Below are 18474 nucleotides of genomic sequence, written 5' to 3'. Positions count from 1 at the left end.
AGCATAGTGCCTCCCATAACTGTGGGGGGGGGGGGAATGTAAATACATAAGCAGTGCTTACAGAATTTTTATATCTAAAGTATTGAGAGCTTTTAAATGTGATTTGAAGTTTGTATGATAACTTTAAAGTGGATCTCAGAAAGATGGGTTAAAGTAAGTCCGATGTAATTGGCTTGGGAGTGGGCCCATTGGAACCCTTTTAGTGTTCTAATATCAGAGAATTGGAGGAGGCTTTGTTTTCGATGTTGATGTTTATGCAGAATTTTTTGTATGAAACTGCAGTGCTGTTGTATATCACATGAGTCTTGAGGTGTGTGCATGAGTAAGTGGTCTGGGCTCCATCACCTTTCTTATTATCTGTGTGGGGAATAATGTGCTTGTGGAAAGTCCTAATATGGGATGTACCATTTAAAACAAAACACAGTAGTACAGTACAGAAATGAAATCAGAAGCTATTTCCTGTGTGTAATGAAATTGACGATAACTGTCTGGGAAGCATGAGATGTTTATGACAGGTTGTGTCTCATGGGAAACATTATCAGAACAATCTCACATAATTCTTGTCTGTGTTGGAGAAAACTGAAGGGGATTGATGGTTTCAACATCATGTGGTGATTACCCACACTGCAGACACAACTGCTTTACCCCAAGAGTTATTTGGGGACCTCATTGTTGGGCATGGCCTTCGGTCACCCCAGTCTCCAGACCTCATACTACCCTCATTCTTATTATAGGGATTTGTGTTGCTTGAATAACCCATAAAGTCTGGAGGAAACAGAACATACTGTTGAAGAGACTAGTGCTGGCATTAACTCATAAATTCTTTTTAAGTTACACAAAACATACTAAGTTGGAAGACATTTGTCTCCAAGAAGGTGCTGGACATTTTCAGCATCTGCTGTAAAGCTGTTATATATGTTACTGTAAATGGAGAAAAACTACAAGTAACGCTTTTGTTTTGTTAAGTTGATGTCACTTGTAAGCCTGCAGATACTTCTGTAGTTTAAGTTTCATTTAAATGATACATCTTGTAGTTTAAATATAGAGGTTTCCATATAAAAATTGAAAGAAGTAGGATCATAATGAGTTATGTCTACAGCAGAATAAATATCATAATTCTGTATTGACTTTCCTTAAAATTTTGAGTAATATGTGAATGCATTGTTGGCCAATATTTGTGTACTTCTGCTGATGAGTAATGTTGCTGTGATTTCTTAGGTATCACCAGCTGACGGTCGTGTGATCAGCTTTGGTCCTGTTGAGACATGCAGTGTGGAACAGGTGAAGGGTGTGACATACTCATTGCAGGGATTCCTTGGGGAGCCCACATGGAATGGGAAGCTTTCACATACATATTCAAACCACACAAATCAAGACATCAAGATTGTATTAGGTAATTATACATTAAATTAGAAATATGCATTAAAACAAGAATATTAGAAGAATGATGAATGTTTTCCTTGTTTTTCAAGAAGATCAAGGTGACAGTTGTTTTTGAGAATTGAATTAGTGTATTTTCAATCTCTGCTGAAATGATTGTATTGATAGTCAGAATTTATTTGCCATTGATCCAGTTGGCAGTGTAAAGTATGGAAGGAAGGAAACTGAAAAATATAACAAAAATATTATAAATAATATATATATTTATTATAGAAACAAAATCCTGCCACTAAACTATTTTCACAGTAAAGCAACTGAAACCACCGGTGAAGAAAGCATTGACCCACCAAGTAAACATGTGAGCTCAACATATTTGATTTGCTTAAACATTTTCTTGTAAGCAAAGGGATGCCACATGGGTGTAGAACTGTTAAATAGACCTTGGAGAATTAGGTACCATCTTGTGCTGAAACCTTTGAACCATTTATGTAACTAAAAGAGCACGATTTAGGGGTTAAGTACCTTCAAAACATGGTAAAGCAATGGACTTAAATCTGGAGAATTTGACGTCATCCTTTGGTTTTGAGAAATTCCACTGTCACATCTTCTAAAACTTCCAAAGAGTGTGTAATATAAATGTAAAAAAGCCTATTTTTTCCCATTTAAAATGAAAAATATGCCCCTATATAATGAAGTAACTGAATTGAATAAATATTAACCTTACTGTCAGTTGTTACACAAAATTACAGGTACATGCAGTCCATCTGAGTACAGGCAGTCCCTGCTACTTAACAAAGACACAGCTCTGTATCAGTGTGTGGTATACCTGGCACCAGGAGATTACCACCGATTTCACTCACCTGTGCAATGGGATGTCATCTTCAGGAGACATTTCCAAGGTAAGATAAATTAAATAACATTTAGGGCGAGGGCATACCAAAGAAACTGGCAACTTCAACTTTCAAAGAAAAGTCACTGATTTCAAGCAAGAAACTAGTTTCCAGATTAGGAAACTTTTGTTTGATGAGCTATTCACATCATCTCATGTGGATGTATTCTTCTGACTTAATATGCGATTTTTAATTTCATGCACTTCATTTCTGTTATGTCAGATAATAATATTGATCCTGTTATAATATGATGGTGGCTGAGACAGCATGAGAAGTGAGGAAATGGGAAAAGAAAACATTGGTTGCATCTGTTCTTCCATGACAATTTATATTCAGCTGCTTCTGTTGTTTTAAAAGAACCAGGATCCAGAATTGTTTAAATCATTTTATGCAGAGAGCACTGAAAACTTTCCCCTAATTAGTGGATCTTATAGAACCTCAAGTTTGGAAAAAATGTACAAATTTTTGTACAGCTGTGTAACCAGAAGAAAATCTGGCCCCGCCATAGCTCAAGCAGTTAGTCGCTAGCTTCCCACCGCGGTGGCCTGGGTTTGATCCCAGGCGTGGTCAAGTGGGATTTATGGTGGACAAAGTGGCGCTGGGGCAGGTTTTCTCCGAATACTTCGGTTTTCCCTGCCAATCTTCATTCCACCAAATTCTCCATCATCATAAACATCCGGGGCAGGTACAATAGGCCAATCAGTGGCCGCCATGCTGAGTGGACCCAGCTGGACTGCACCCCTCACTAAGCAAACCGGAAGAAAAACTACTTCCCTGCCAGTGGATGACAGCAGTGAAACATTCCCCTGCTACTTCATGGCAGATGAAGCAATTACATTGAAAATGAATGTAATGAGTCCTTACCCTGGAAAAATGCTGATTAACAAAAGACATATCCTTATCACAGACACATGCCTGAAAAAGCGTCAACTGTGCATTTGGTATACTAAACACCAAGTTTGTGATATCAGGGTAGAGCTGTTGAGATCTCAGAATTGCTGAGGAGTTTGAAAGGGAATTAAGAAGGTCCTAACCTTGAAGGACTTGAACAGGAATTGCTTGGTGCAGACGACTCATTGCTTCTAAATAAACTATGCACTGCGGTCTTGGAGAGTTTAACAATCTTTACAGAATTATAAAAGTAATCAGATTAACATGATACTGAACATGTTTTGTGTTTACACAGAGATTAAATTAATCACAGTACTTCATTATTTATGGCAAGTGCTTCCACAAGAATGCTCATGAGTAAACATGCATCTAAATAAGTACACAAGACTTTTTTTTACTCTTTGCTTGCTATAGTAAACATGCTCAGAACTGAATATCTGAGGGAACTGTAAGCAGGTTTTCCATTGGGCAGTGGTTTAATTCGTATATTTAACTACACTCAAGCTCAACAATTGGTGAAGCTCCCCTGCTATAATTTCACATACACATAGTCAACCATTGCTGAATTAAAATGCAAGATCACTTGAGCCTCTATCCGTCCATAGCCCTGTGTTTCATAAACTGTACCGTTGTACAAAAAGTTCATGTTCTATGCATAATTTTTGCCAATAACAATTATTGTAGCTTTCTGTATTTGTAGAAACATGTTTCCTGTGATGCTCTTAGATTAAGAGTTCAGAGGTAAGGCCCAGAAATGTACTGTTTCCTAAATCCTATGCTGATTCCTTTCTCAGGTTTGGAGCTCTATACCTCTTGAATGTGGGATCCTACCTACAATTAGTATAATTAATTAAAGAGGCGGTATGTGCCGCATCATAATATAATATGATGCTAAGTAGAATTTTCAAGTCAGCCTGAATTAGCTGAGTATGTATTCATTGGGTGTTTGGTTTAAATCTAGGCTAGAACATTGGCTACCTAAGTGAGGTTCCCCCCCACTCAATCACTCCAGGTCAGTGCAAGGATAGTGCCTTGGATTATGCCATGACTGCTTCCTCTCGAATCCTTTTGAATTCGTTATTCACCAGTGAACTACCATTTGACACCATACATGTCGGATACTGGCACTTCACAAAATAAACCACAAAAAAAATTAAACTGTGTACTGCTGCCAGTCCAGGGACTACCAATTGAAATACTCTGGTCCATTCCACTCCAGTTTTATTTCTCCTTTTCAAGTATTTTCTTTGGTTTCTTTTCAGAGACTTGTAATATATGCACTTTCTTCTGAGCTAAATAGTATATTTCATTGCAGTTTTAGTTCTGTGATTTGTATCTGAATATTTTTGTTTGTAGGAGAACTCTTGAGTGTGAACCCAAAGGTGGCACAATGGATACCTGACCTTTTCACCTTGAATGAGCGGGCTGTCTATGTGGGTCACTGGAAGCATGGTTTCTTCTCACTGACAGCTGTTGGTGCAACAAATGTTGGCTCCATACATGTCTACTGTGATAAGGTAATTATTGTATTTTCTTGAATGCCTGGAATAAGTTTCACAATGTGATACCATGAGAGACTCTTTCTGTATATAATGAGGAAAATAACTCAAAAGATGTAGGATTTGAGGTTCTCACAGCAGCGGTGTGACGAGTTCTGGGATGTAACGCCATATAGTCTGTTGAAAGTCATCCGACTTGCCACCTGCTTGCTTGATGGTTTCTTGCTTCGCTTTTCTTTGACTCTGAAGATGGAGGCCACATGTTCTTCCAAAATGTTGGTTTGCTTTTAACAGACTACATGGTGTTATATCCCAGTAGATAGAACTCCTCAGCTTGAAAGATGTTTCATGGTTTTCATACATTTCTGTACTATTCATTGAAGGGTTTTCCATAAACCCATCATCTTCAGAGGATTTAAGTCAGTATAAATAACCTCAGAGCAAAGAAGGTAATTCCTGAATGAATTTTAGCTTCTTAGAAGGATTGTTCTCTGTGAAGTTGGTTGGTTAGATGGCAAGAGATTGGGTGGGTGGTACATGGAGTGTCTATAACAAGTACACTTTTAATCAGATTTGCTCTGATTTTATGGGAAAATCCTATAATATCTTATTGGTTTCCAAGTATACAATGAGGGTCTTCTTTCAGTACATTCTACCCCCTCAGCCCTCCACTCTTTTAAGAATTGTTCTGCGTAAAAGTTGATCTTGGTTACGTTCTGCCAGAAAATTCTGTATTGAAAAGTAGTTTAAAATATTGAAAATGTCACTTATGTCCTATGTTGCACATTGGGGCCCAAATCATCCATTGAGACATTCTCTCTGCATGTTTGCCCTTTGAAAATCATTTAGTATAACACAATCGGTATAGCGACTGGCTATGGGCTGGATGACCAAGAGGTTGGAGTTTGAGTCCTGGTAGGGTCAAGAATTTTTACTTCTCCATGTTGTCCGGACTGTTTATGGGGTGCACCCAACTTCTCATACAGTGGGTACTGGGTGCTCTTTCATGAGGCAAAGTGGCCAGGGCATGAAGCTGACCATTCACCTCCACCTACTGCTGAGGTCAAGAAACTGGATCTATGCANAATGGCCGGCTGAATATATTACCGCAGGAGCCGCGGCCGCGGAATTAAAATGACCACGTCAAAAGGTTAAGCACTGGGACAACGTTACCTTTTCCTTCTCTACTGTCACCAGTCACTAAAGTATCAATTACTACATACTAATCCACAGAATTTTTAATCCCACTCTCTGAATGTAATGAATTTTGTCCTGATTCACCTACATCTGAACTTCCAGCTAGTTGCTGCTTGTTCCCTGCCATGGCATTGACTTAGGACTTAAATATTTTGATTTTTAGGGTGGGCTGAGACTTAGTCCCTTGATACATAGGTCATAAAGGGCCCATTGTACTAGCCCTGGATGATAGATGAGGGAAATGGAGAATTAGCAGATAATACTGAAGTACTCACATAGAACCTGCCCCAGTGCCATTTTGCCCACTACAGATCTCACATGTAATGTGGAATTAACTGGCTGCTACAATGACTGTGGCATGCCATAGAATTGAATGTATAGTTTATTTAGTCTTGAGGCAGCCTTGCATCCAGTATAAGGAAAAAGTGTTCATAAAGAAACAATATGAGACATGTGTTTCTCAATTTAATAATCACTTTCAAGTAGTTATAAAACTTGAGTGATGATAGCACAAAGCAGAACCTCTTGACAAATGTCGTATTAAAAATCACTCCAAATCAATTGTGTGTACATACCATACACAAATAAAATGAAGAAATAGTCATAATTCTGATAAATATTGTGACATGTAGACCTGTTGCTAGGCAATGACCACCACATTAATAAGCAGCTATACAACAGCTGTTGCTAGTTAATGGCCCCAACAGATCGTAACACATAGAAATTGAGTAAATGGGAAGTGGTGTTCTCTACATAGTCCGTGTGATAGTTGTGTGATGCAGCAGTAGAACTGTTGGAAAAGGTGTTTTCTGTCCATTGTGTGCCGAGGCTGTATAACGAGGAGCACCTGTGATTATGAGGGAGTCTTGAGATGGTAGTGATAAGAGTAGGAGGTTGATGTGAGGTGGCTGCCAGCCTTGGGAGTTAATGAGCTGCTTAGAGGATTGCTGCAGTTTAGTCCTTGTGAGATGTTGCTGTTAGAAGCTGGCAGTTGAGGGATGGGGAACATTTCTGTTGGAAGTTGTTACCAGAAAGCTGGTGAAGACACAGCAGGCTGAGAAGACTTAAGTGTATGCTGTAGTGAACTGCAGAGTGTGTGAATTAGCGATAGTGCTATACTTGTCTTACCCAATAGACTAATAGATGCAGTGTACCATCATATTTTGGTGAACGATTTACCATGACTCTTGGAGTGTGTACTTCTTCATCAGCAATAACTCGTGTGGTTCATACATGATGGGACACCACCTCATATTATCCTCTTCATACATGATGGGGCACCACCTCATTTTATCCTCATTGTCACACAGCACCTGAACCAGGCTTTTCAGTGAACAGTGGATAGGATGCAAAGGCCCAGTCAACTGGCTTGCATGGTCATTTGACCTTAATCCTCTGCATTTGTGGCTGTGGGGACACCTCAAGACATTGGTGTATTCAGCACTAGTTAGTGGCTCAGAGGTTTTGGAGTAGTGAACAGAGAGTATGCCTGTAATGAGATAAATTCAGACCAGGAATTTTTGACAGAGCGCACACCTCTGTGTGATGAAGAGCTGAAGGTCATGTTGAAATGAGTAGGAACCACATAGCGCATCTGCTGTGGAGATCACATGAACTTCACCCATGTCTCAGCAGGGATTTGTTTCCAAAAGTTTGTTGACTGGGACTTTTTAGGTCACTTAAGTGAGTACTATACCCCATTCAGCCTCTAACAGAAATGAGTACCGGGAATGTTCTTGGGGATAAAGTGCCATTGGCGCATAGGGCTGACAACCTTGCCTCCATCTATGAACCGATTGTCTAGAAAATGTGGGAACCTCAACATCTCACAACCCTATGGGCCTCCATGGCCTGTCACAGGGAAACCTTTACTATATCCCCTTAAAGCCTGTAACTTTTTTCAGTGTGTGTGCGTGCGTGTGCATGCCTGCATCTATCCTCAAGCTGCCAGCCGGTCATGAACACAAGTGATTGGTGCAGGGCCCAAAGATTTTGTCAGCAAAACAACTGCAGAATGTGTAACTTGGCATACCACAATTAGCAAGTTTGACAAATGGAACAGAAAATCCATATTTGTCTTTTTCATTGCATACCAAAGGTTTTAGTCATACAAGGATGCTGCAAGTTAGCATCATTAAAGACATACTGAGCACGTTCACTGAAACAGTAACGCTGCTGACTTGTATTTAGATACCTACTTAAGATATTTGCCAGGACCTCAGATGTTACCACTTCTTTTTTGGGGGGGGGGATTCTCAAATAGCCATCAAATAGCTGACCATTTCCTCTGTAGATACTTCAAGTTCACCACCATACATTGATTGCCCTCTGATATTCATTGCCAACCATTGCAATTGATAATGTTGCACTCCATTGATTCAGAAGCTGTTGCACACATAGATGGAGATCATTTTCACATATGTGAACATGATAATATAATAAACTTCATTATGTTTATGAAAAAGGCAAGCAGGCTGACAGGGTGGTAATCTGTGTGACTTTTGTTTCAGTAGCATCTTATTTGAATTTAGCTAGAACACCTGTTATCTAGTCTGGCGTTCTTTGTTGTTTTCCTCAGTCCCTCCAGCAACCTTCAAAGAGTTCATGATCACGTATTTCTGTATCCCTTCCATTTAATTGCACATAATAATCTTCTCACTTCATTCAGCATCATATAATCTGTGTCACTGATACCAGCTGACTCCGTAGAGCAGTCATGGAGAACCTGTTAGTTGCTTAACTCTTTTAGCAGCCTAGCTGTATTTACAGGAGCCCACCACTGGATTCTTTTCTAAGCCAGATGAATGCAGTCATATCCTAACATTTATTTCTTGAACATCTATTTTAATATTGTCTTCCCATCCATGCCTAGGTCTTCTGAATGGTTTCTTCCATTTAGGTTCCTTGAAGAAACTTTTCTATTCATATCTTATTTCACATGCATATTCTGTGCCCCCTCCATCTCATTCTCTTTGATTTGAACACTCTGATAATATCTTGTGAGAAGTACCAGTTATAAAACTTGTTTAGTCTCCTGTTGCTTCCTCCCTCTTTTTTTTTTTCCTTGGCACTACAGCCCCAGTGGGCCTAGGCCTACCTCCATGAACTCCGTTCACTTCGATTTTTCTAGATCTTGCACATATGGTAGGCCTCCTTGGGTGAGTGATCAGCTCGTCGCAAGGCCTCTACCTGTAGACAAACACAGAAAAACGCACACAAACATCCATGCCCTGAGTGGGATTCAAACCCACGATCACGGCTTCCGAGTGAGCGAAGACAGTGCATGCTCTAGACTGCTCGGCTACTGTGACCGGCTTCCTCCCTCTTAGGTTCCGATATTCTCTTCTGCATTCTGTCCTCAGAATATCATTAATAAATATTTAAGAAACCTCTGAAAAGTAATTTTAGATCCTTCAGTATCATGTGGCTTGAGTCATATGATAAAATTAGTGTGGCTAATAAACCTTTATCACATCCAGTCAGATGTATTTATTTACATGTACATGTAGACATACATGTTTCCATCTTCATTATCTTCTTATGATCATGAAGATTATCCATAGTATAATCATCTTGTAATTTACTTTTGTGGTAATTTTGTCATCTTTTATTCTAACATACTCGTTCATCCATCTCTTGTTTCAGTACCACATCTATTCAGAACAATATGCNACACCACATATACACGGCGCCAAATCCCAGAAGACTGCTTTCTGCATAATCTTTGTTATATTCTTATTGACACATTACTGTTCATGTAGGATTATTAAGTTGTTATAATGCTTAAAATATTTTGATGCTTTCTGAATGTGTTTTTGTGTCATTAATAATTAATCCATAAATAATTAAGGTGGAATAATTAATGAAATGAGATTTTATTACAGTGCATAGTGCGTGCATGTGATGGAGGAGTGTTAGAATGCTTACTCTACTTTTGCTTATCCTTCAGGAACTGATAACAAATCAACGCAAATGGCGGAAGATGGAGTCCCGACATCGAGATTCATTCCTCATGGAGCCGCAGGGAGAAAAAATTGAGATGTGCAAAGGACAACCATTTGGCGAGTTCCGTCTTGGTTCGACAATTGTGTTATTGTTTGAAGCTCCAAAGGACTATAAGTTCAAGCTGGTGAATGGACAGCGAATTCTAGTGGGTGAAGGTATTAGTGACTGTCATGTAGGGTAACAGAGTGTTATATGTAATAGAGCATAATGTACTGTGACAGGTGACTTCAGTGTTGTGCCTTTAAAGTGGAATGAGAACAAATGAAGATGCATTTTCCTACCCTTAAGTGCTTTCTAATGTACGGTTGCTACCAGCAATCTGTGAGCTTGGCCTTGGCTCAGAAACCATGGGCATGGAGGTGAGGGGATCGAAAATGGGTCCCTGGCTACCTGTCCTGAGAGTTGATGGTCAGAGTGATCACTGACAGTAGCTGTGTGACATCACTTGAACTGGTGTGATGTTTTCAGGTAAGGGATTATTAGTAACTAGACACAGGGTTTGAATTGATAGTTGAATTTATTGAACACTAATAACTCATAACTATACTGTTGCCACTGTACACATTTTATGAATCATTACTGCAGACATTATGTCTTCTTGGTCTGCTGTGGTCTCCTATAGTCATTGCTTGGTAACGGTCTTCACTAGATATCGCTAGGTTTCAGTCCAGTCAAGTTATATAGCCTTGGGATGGACTACACAGAAAATATAGTTTCCAAAAGCTATTCTGTTGTGTGACATGTAAGTGGACTGTTGTCTAGTGACAACTTGCATGTTTGTTGATGCAGGCACGTATTTACTGGCTGTTGCCTAGCAGTGGCTGTTCTGGCTTTCATGTCACAGTATTCTTAGACCGTGTGATTTAAAAGCATGGTCAGAGTCAAGCTTGCAGACTGCTAGTGGAAGCTGTGTATAATATTTTAATTGTTTGATAATTGTATGTTTTGTAGCAGAAGCTGTACTTAATTTGAAGTCCTGCTGTTAAACCATTTTCTGATATAATGTAATGTAAAACATGTCTTAAACGGAATTTCAAGGGTCCAGAACATTTTTCTGCTGTAGCCAGGTTTCCATTTAATCAAGGGATACTATAATAATTAAACCAGGACATGCACATATTTGAGACAAAATAAAATGTCATTAATTTGTTCACACTATAATCATTGAACATGCAAACATTACACTGAACACAAAAAAATTGCAGTACTCACTTTTTATAATTTTATCAGAACTCGAGCAGAGTTTTTTTGCATGCAGTTTACTGTCTTAGCGGGCTGACTTTCCACAAACACTTTGGCTTGAGAAATTACACTAAGCATGTCTGACTTATTCTGTTGTATGGCAGATTCTTCTAGTTCCTTTAAACTGTTGACATCATCTTGATAAGTCTTCACTTTTCTTCTTCTATTACAACGTAGTTTTTCTCTTTCTTCCTCTTCTCCTCCTCCTCCATTCTTCCTTTCTGACTTTCTCTAAAATTCTGAACTAATGCAACGATATCCATTGTGTCTGGTTCTGTGTGCACATCTTTGTCTATGTTGATGTAGCCCTCAGCATTGCAGTAACTGAAAGCTTCATTCATGCAATTTTGTAAGTCCTGCTAGTCATTCTCATTTTCTACACTAGCAGCAACTTCACCCGCTATGTTTTCAGGTTCATATCCCTTGATTTAGCTACCCACTCCTCGGTGGTCTCTATTTACATCACTTGATTCACCACAAAGTTCATTAAAAGCTATCTGATGTCTTTTGCGAAAACTTTCCAGTCATCTGTTTGATGCTTTGAATTCAGTCTTCCCCAGTTTCTCAGCAACCTTTTTAGCATATTCCCGTACCATAGGTCCTGACATGTGGTGATTTTTCACCCCGACACTGACAGACCACAAACAAAAAACAAACTCCATGATTTTAGTCTGCAAGTGAACTATACCGACCGAGTGACTGCCACTTGTCAGGAAAGTTAGTGCCAACTTTTGCAAATAGAGGGTTTCGCGTGGTCAGTGCAACAAATCCCCATGGCCGTTAATTTCGGTTTTCTAGACCAGAGCTGCTGTTTCCTCGAAATAGCTCCTCGGTTATCCTCATGAGGCTGAGTGGACCCAATTCCGGACCCACTACTTCTCAGATAAAGTCTGGTATCGCTGGGAATCGAACCTGGACCTCTGGATCTGTAGCCAGGAACTCTGACCACTAGCCCACAGAGGCGGTTACTGACAGACCACTCCCATACTATTTCCGTAATATCTTAATTTGCAGTTTTATTAAGTTCTCTCTTTATTTCTCCATTAGCACAATTTTCCCACCACTTTAGAATTTCTGTTTTCTTCTTTAGAATCTTGTACATTTGAGTTTTACTGACATTAAACATCTTCAGGGTCTGCTTAACAGACAATTTATCTCACTCATTTGCATGAATCACTTTTACTCGTGTTAAGATCAAGCACAACTCTTATCTTTGTAGTCATGATGACAGCTGCTAAAGTAAAAATATAGGCCTAGAGCCCTTACTGATTACAATTTCCAGAAGGGACAAACAGTGCAAATGAATTTCAGTGCAGGTAGTGCAGTACTGTTAAAACCTGAATTGAAAAAGTTAGAGAAAACAAAATTCTGTAGAATGTATAGGATGCCTAGAATTATTCTAAATAATGCATTCTGGAAGACTGGAAATTTTCTGTATAAAGGCTTATTATGATTTCTGTTTCCGTTTAATCCAGGATATTTAACATCTTTTTCAGCCCCAAAGTCACGGAACCTGAAAATATTTCCTTTTGAGACAAAATCTGTTTAATAAAGGGTCTGTTTAAGGCAGGTTTTACTCTCTTACCAATTGCCAACAGTAGGCTAATAATATAGTTCAGCAAATATATGTCATTAGTTAGTGGTGGCAGAGGTGATGGTAGTTATTTAATGCTGCATTTTCAGTTGTGGGTATTGTGTAGTGTTAACACTTTGTGGACCGGTCGCATAATATTACGATTTTAGGACACATTATGTTGCAACACACTATACCTTGCTCTGGTGCCATGCAGATGCATAACTGGTGCGTAACAGACTTCCCGAATGTGCTTAGTAGTCTGTAACATGACCTCGCTGTTTTCCTGTCCCACACCAGGAAAATGCCTTTGTTCATCTTCAAGCTGTATGTACCAGGCAGTAACTTAGGAAAACAATAAAGTGGACAAAGAAAGTTGCCTTGTGGCTTATAAATTGTGCCATTTTCAATTCATTTTTGGTTTACAAAAATTAAACCCTGATTCAAAATTGAAATACAAAGCATTTCTGATGAATGGGGCAAAGGCCTGGGCTACAGACCAGATGGTGGTGACAGAACCAGAGTCAGACAGAGACTTAGTGTGAGTGGGCCCATCAACTCCCACGCCACGGAGGCCTCATGTGGACCCCCCTGGGCGACTCTCAGGTGATATGTGGAAACATACCCTCGTGAAAATTGTGAAGGGTGAACATTCCAAGGGGAAGCATCCTTCTAGGCAATGCCATGTTTGCACAGTTCACAAAAATGGAGTATGACTGTCTACATTTGCAAGTTCTGTGTAATGTCACTTCACAAAGGGGAATGTTTCCAGAAACATCACACTCTCAAGCACTTCTAGGAGCATTGGTAAGTGTACTCAAAAAATTTTAGTTCATAAAATTAATTCGATTTTTTATTAAATTTTAAAGTGAACAGTGCACAAGTTAGGGTAGTAGATTTAAAAATACTGGTCCCCAGGGTGATATAAATATTTAAATTGCCAGTCCACAGAGTGTTAAGTAAGAAATTTTGGGATGGTTATGAATGATGACTTGGAAAAGGAGCGGGAAGAAACCGCTGGGAAATATGAAAGTTCTCAGATAACTGTGAAAATATTATTTTATACAGAACTTCAGTAATTATTTATATTTTCAATAACCGACTTCATGGTGCAGGGGATTTCCTTGAGAAGTTGATGGCTGCTCAGCTGTCCAAGAAATTCCTTACATTTTATGGAACTTGAAAGTCTATTACTGTGTTTACAAGAATGTGTTAAAAGACAACATATTAACACATTTCTGTTTTTCAATAATTTATTTGTGGAATTTGGGATCCTATCCTGAGTCAGTTCATTCTCATCCACACCTTGTTTCTTTATGATCCATTTTAATGTATTGTAAGCAGAATTTGCATTTAGCTGTCCGTAAAATGACGGTAACTTATGAACCACTGGATGTAAACATGTGAAATTTTGCATGGAGACAGGCCACAGACATTGAAAGGTAAGAACAGTTCCGTGTTCTGTGTCCAGTCAAAGTCGACTGACATTTCAGAAATTTCTTATCACCCCCTTCTTCAGGGAGAAAGATTAAGCCAAGTAAGAAACCAGCAAGAAGCAGGTGAGAAACAGAGAGAGGTGGTTTGTGTCTCTGAAACATCAGTTGACTTTTAGCAGATTACATTCACATCCCAGAATGTCCCCTCTGTGAGAACAAAGGTAAAATTCTCCCTCTGCATAATTAAGCACCACACCATTAAGATGTATGCAGTGTAGTTATACTCCAAGGGAAGAGCTTCTGGTGCCAATTAGACTGGAGGACAGGTGGGCCTCCGAGCCAGTCTGGATGCTGTAGAGAAAGGAAAAATCTCTTTGCCTTGGCTGAAATCATCTACATATTTTTAATTATTATATATATGTTACAAACCTGGTGACAGTGCAAATCTTTGACACTATATATGACAGGTGAGTGGCGAACTTCATGCCCCGGCTGTTTAATCCCCACGGAGTCCGTCCCTGGTACCCATTGTATAGGAGGCTGGTGAACTCCAGAGCTGGTCCGAATATTATGGAGAAGAAAAGACTGACTTTCCCCTGCCAGGAATGGAACCCCAGTTCCTCTGTTCAGCCTGGGGCCTAGTCACCATACCTACTGAGCTATATGAAGTAAGTTTGATGTCTTAAGATTTTCTCCAAAACTTCCTCTTACTAATTAGAACATTTAAGTGAAAAAGGTTTGGATCAAGAATGATGATTTTATGGAGTAAACCGTGGGAACATTAAGGTATTTCAGCTCCAAGGGACAAAACTTTCTGCACATTTAATAAATCCAGATATGTATACTTGTGGCAGAGCCAGAAGAAAAGAGACTAGTAGGAAGACCAAGACATAGGCAGGTGGATAATATTAAAATAGATCTTAGAGATTGAAGGTCATGGTATGGACTGGACTGATAGGGACTAGTGGAGGGCTCTTGTGAACACGGTAATGAACCTTCGGGTTCCATAAAATGTTGGAATGTCTTGAGTAGCTGCACAACTGGTGACTTCTCAAGAAGGGCTCGGCTTCAAGAAGTTAGTTAATAATATCTGCCAAGAAATACAAATTTTTAAGCTCTTTATTATGCACTTTTCTCTAGCCTCCCATCACTTCCTCTCTCTTAGGACCAAACACTTCCAGCCTATATTGGTCCTTTAATGTGAGAGACCAAGTTTCATGCCCATACAAAACATCAGGCAAAATAAGAGTTTTTCTTTACCAACACCATTGCAGTAAAACCCCATTTAAGGTTACTTTGGGGAGCAATGGGTCTGAGCACTAAATTGGGGAAAACTAATATTGAAACATTCAACTTTTGAAATTCAGTCTTAAATGAAGGAATGGTAAATGGTGGTTCTACTGTGTTTGTATTCAAATTATAAGGCTTAATATCATTTCGTTTTTTCAGATCCCTAGAAAGCCATCAGTGACAACTGCTGTAGCTGATTGGAGGACGTGGTGCCTGTCACTCTCCCCCCCAGTGCGCATCATCCATGAGGACTCCTGTGACTACAGATCAAGAAAGGGGCACCAAGGAAGTCCCTATTCTGCTACACAGGAACGCTGAGGAGTTCCTCTAGTTAAGGTGTGTGTCAAATAAATGATAATTATGGAATATGTTTGGAAATTCAAAATCAGGGAATCATTTTGTATTTGTACATTCTGTACTTGATAAAAGTAGGTGGGACACATCAAGTGACTGGCTGTGAACTTGATGATGGGCATTTTCTTGGGCTAAAGTGGCTGGGGCATGAGGCTGATAGCTGCTGTCTAGTATTCAGTCCAGAACATGTGCAGTTTACTTCCTTTATGTCTATACCTTTTCCTGGGGTTCTTAAGAGGCAGGGGCACTATTCATTACTTAAAAAACTTATTATAGAGAATTTGCAAATTATCAACAATAATAATATTGTTAGAATTTGGAGATTGTAAGGCACTATGTAATCATTACTGTCTACAGTGCCGGAGTGGAATCAGCGAAGGAAGAGCTGTTTGCAGTGGTGGACATTCTGTCTGTGAGTGAGCAAGTACCATGCAGCACTTGAACTGCATACTGTCATGGAGGAGCTCCAGTACTAAAGGTATCTGTCACATCACATACATTTCACTGTCACCAGTGGGCTAGGTGGAGATTCCAAACATAGAGGTTAGTGCAGTATCTGATGAAATCATCAAGGCAGAAGTCTCCCTGTTAAGGTTGAGCAGTTTGCAGTAGGAACCCAAAGAGGTCAGTGTAGGACTGTGAGGAGACCAGAATTGGACAGTGCAACCAGTCAGCAGGATGGGGCTTGTCAGGCAGAGTTCAGGGCAGGGGTTTGAACCAGTCTGTGGTGGTGAGGTCTCTGGGATCCCAGAGCTGCTTCCTCACAGATGTGTTCAGAGAGGGTAGCATCGCTGTACTAAACAAGGAGGGAAAATGTGAGGATGTATGTATGCAATAGGTGGGCCATAAAAACCAGCCCCCACCCTATGACCTTCAATAATCTTTTGTGCTTAAAAATGTGAGGATAAATGCACATAAACAAAGACAAGGTGGGAGCAGCAGGGAGATTTTGCTGATGTCATACCCGTGATAGTGCAGTCAGATTCGTTGATTTGAAATGGATCTAGTGCAGAATTGTATTTTTCTTATGTTTATATAGCAAAATCCAGATTTAATGAATCTCTGGAGAAACAGCTTTTCATACACTAAATCAAGGTTTCCACTAGTGGTTATACAAAATTATATCAAGAAATTAATCAGCTTATAAGATTAATAAAATTATTTTTAGAACAATGATATATAGGAAAAACTTACTCTGCAGCAACAGTTTGTGGCTGAAAGCATGAATATTATTGTTTTGACCACAAAACACTGAGCTGAAATTCACTAAACATCAGAGAGTAGTGCAGAGTCTACTGGGTTTCAGCCACAACCAGAAAGAGTATGCGCTAAACACAGCATTTCATTGTATGTGTTAAGTTATACCTCACCCCAGAGAGAGAGAGAGAGACATGGAGGGTACTATCTTCTGGGATATGATGACATGTAGCATGGTAAAAGCTTACTAACACTTGAAGATGGAGGTAGTGCCTTCCTTTGAAACATTGGTGAACTTCTACAAGACTGCATCGTGTCACATCCTAAAAGACAGCCCCAGAAATGATTATCTGTCTTTGTAGATGTGCTGTAGTTAAAGATGCTGAGCGGTGATGTCAGTACATGGAGTTCGTGTTAGGGATAGGGGCCCTGAAGAGGTTACAGGAGATGGTTGAGGACTTAAATTTGTTGTAGAAGTTATATAATTAAAATAATTGTATTCCTTACTTTCATTTATGTAGACATTAAAATTGTATGTATGAATATTGTGTTACAGGATTCTCCATTGACAAATTTATTTCTTGTTCTGATATTAGTGGAGACAGTAGGGTTTGAACCTGAGACCTTGTGAATACTAGGCTGTAGTGCTAACCCCTAGACCACCAGGGCAGCTCAGTAGTAATGTCTGTTGGAACCTTACTTAAGTTGTTTTTCTCTTGTAATAGAGGGAGCCATGTGGAGTTCATGCATTGGCTTGGTTGTCTGCTGTTCTCATCACTACCAACTCTCACATCTGTAGTGATCCTGTTTTCTTCTCTGTGGATTTTATCTTCTTTATCCCATTGTATTCTGCACTGAATACAATGGGATAAAGCAGAAGTAATCCACAGAGAAGAAAACAGGATCACTACAGATGTGACAGAGTTGGTTGCCTGTGATGAGAGCAAGAGAACACTCATCAAGCCCATACAGAGCTCCTGCTGTAACAAGAGAAAAGCAACTTAAGTATGGTTCTAAAAGAAATGACTGTTGAGCTGCCCTGGTGGTCTAGAGGTTAGCACTACAGCGTAGTATTCACAAGGTCTCAGGTTCAAATCCAACTGTCTCCATTAACATGTTAAAAATTTTAAGTTCACTTTTTAATATTTTTGTATGTTTTTCAGACTGAAAATTAACATTATTTTTTCTTTGCAGGAGGACTACATGAAGTATCAGAATGTCAGGAAAAGTGGGGTGTTTCGAGATAGTGCGATTCAGGAGATGCAAGCTTCATCAGCAACATACATCACTATGAACTCAGTCTTTTATTTGCACAACAATATACACTTTATTCCACTGTTGGTAGCTAACTGCTGTATGTGTTGCATGTAATCATGTGATTGGCTTTATATAATGCAAGATGTTATGTAAGTGTGCACTGGAAGAAATTAAACATTACTTACAATATTTTTTTAATATGTTGCTGTTAAAATTTGAAGTCCTTTATGCGCACTATCTCGAAACGCGCCACTTTTGTTGGG

General features: G+C 39.4%; 1 protein-coding gene across 3 annotated transcripts in view; it reads left to right on the top strand.

Annotated features, from left to right (window-relative positions):
- Window positions 1–18235, top strand: part of LOC111863218 (phosphatidylserine decarboxylase proenzyme, mitochondrial) — a 36851-nt gene extending 18616 nt beyond the window's left edge. For 2 of the 3 annotated variants that reach the window (XR_002842558.2, XR_002842559.2), the window contains exons 6-13: window positions 1219–1393; window positions 2130–2279; window positions 4518–4678; window positions 9807–10330; window positions 14581–14781; window positions 15563–15739; window positions 16115–16235; window positions 18149–18235. Coding sequence is in view for 1 of the 3 variants with exons in the window: in XM_023849327.2 (XP_023705095.1) it covers window positions 1219–1393; window positions 2130–2279; window positions 4518–4678; window positions 9807–10043 (723 nt within the window). In the remaining 2 variants the exon portion in view is untranslated. Of the gene's footprint in view, window positions 1–1218; window positions 1394–2129; window positions 2280–4517; window positions 4679–9806; window positions 11024–14580; window positions 14782–15562; window positions 15740–16114; window positions 16236–18148 lie in introns of those variants that run through there. The other variant, XM_023849327.2, reaches the window with a different exon arrangement.
- The last annotated feature ends 239 nt before the right edge of the window (window positions 18236–18474 follow it).

Source organism: Cryptotermes secundus, unplaced genomic scaffold, assembly GCF_002891405.2.
Source record: "Cryptotermes secundus unplaced genomic scaffold, Csec_1.0 scaffold665, whole genome shotgun sequence".
Lineage (NCBI taxonomy): Eukaryota > Metazoa > Arthropoda > Insecta > Blattodea > Kalotermitidae > Cryptotermes > Cryptotermes secundus.
The sequence above is the reverse complement of the archived record's forward strand: the minus strand, read 5'-3'. Positions and strand labels throughout refer to the sequence as shown.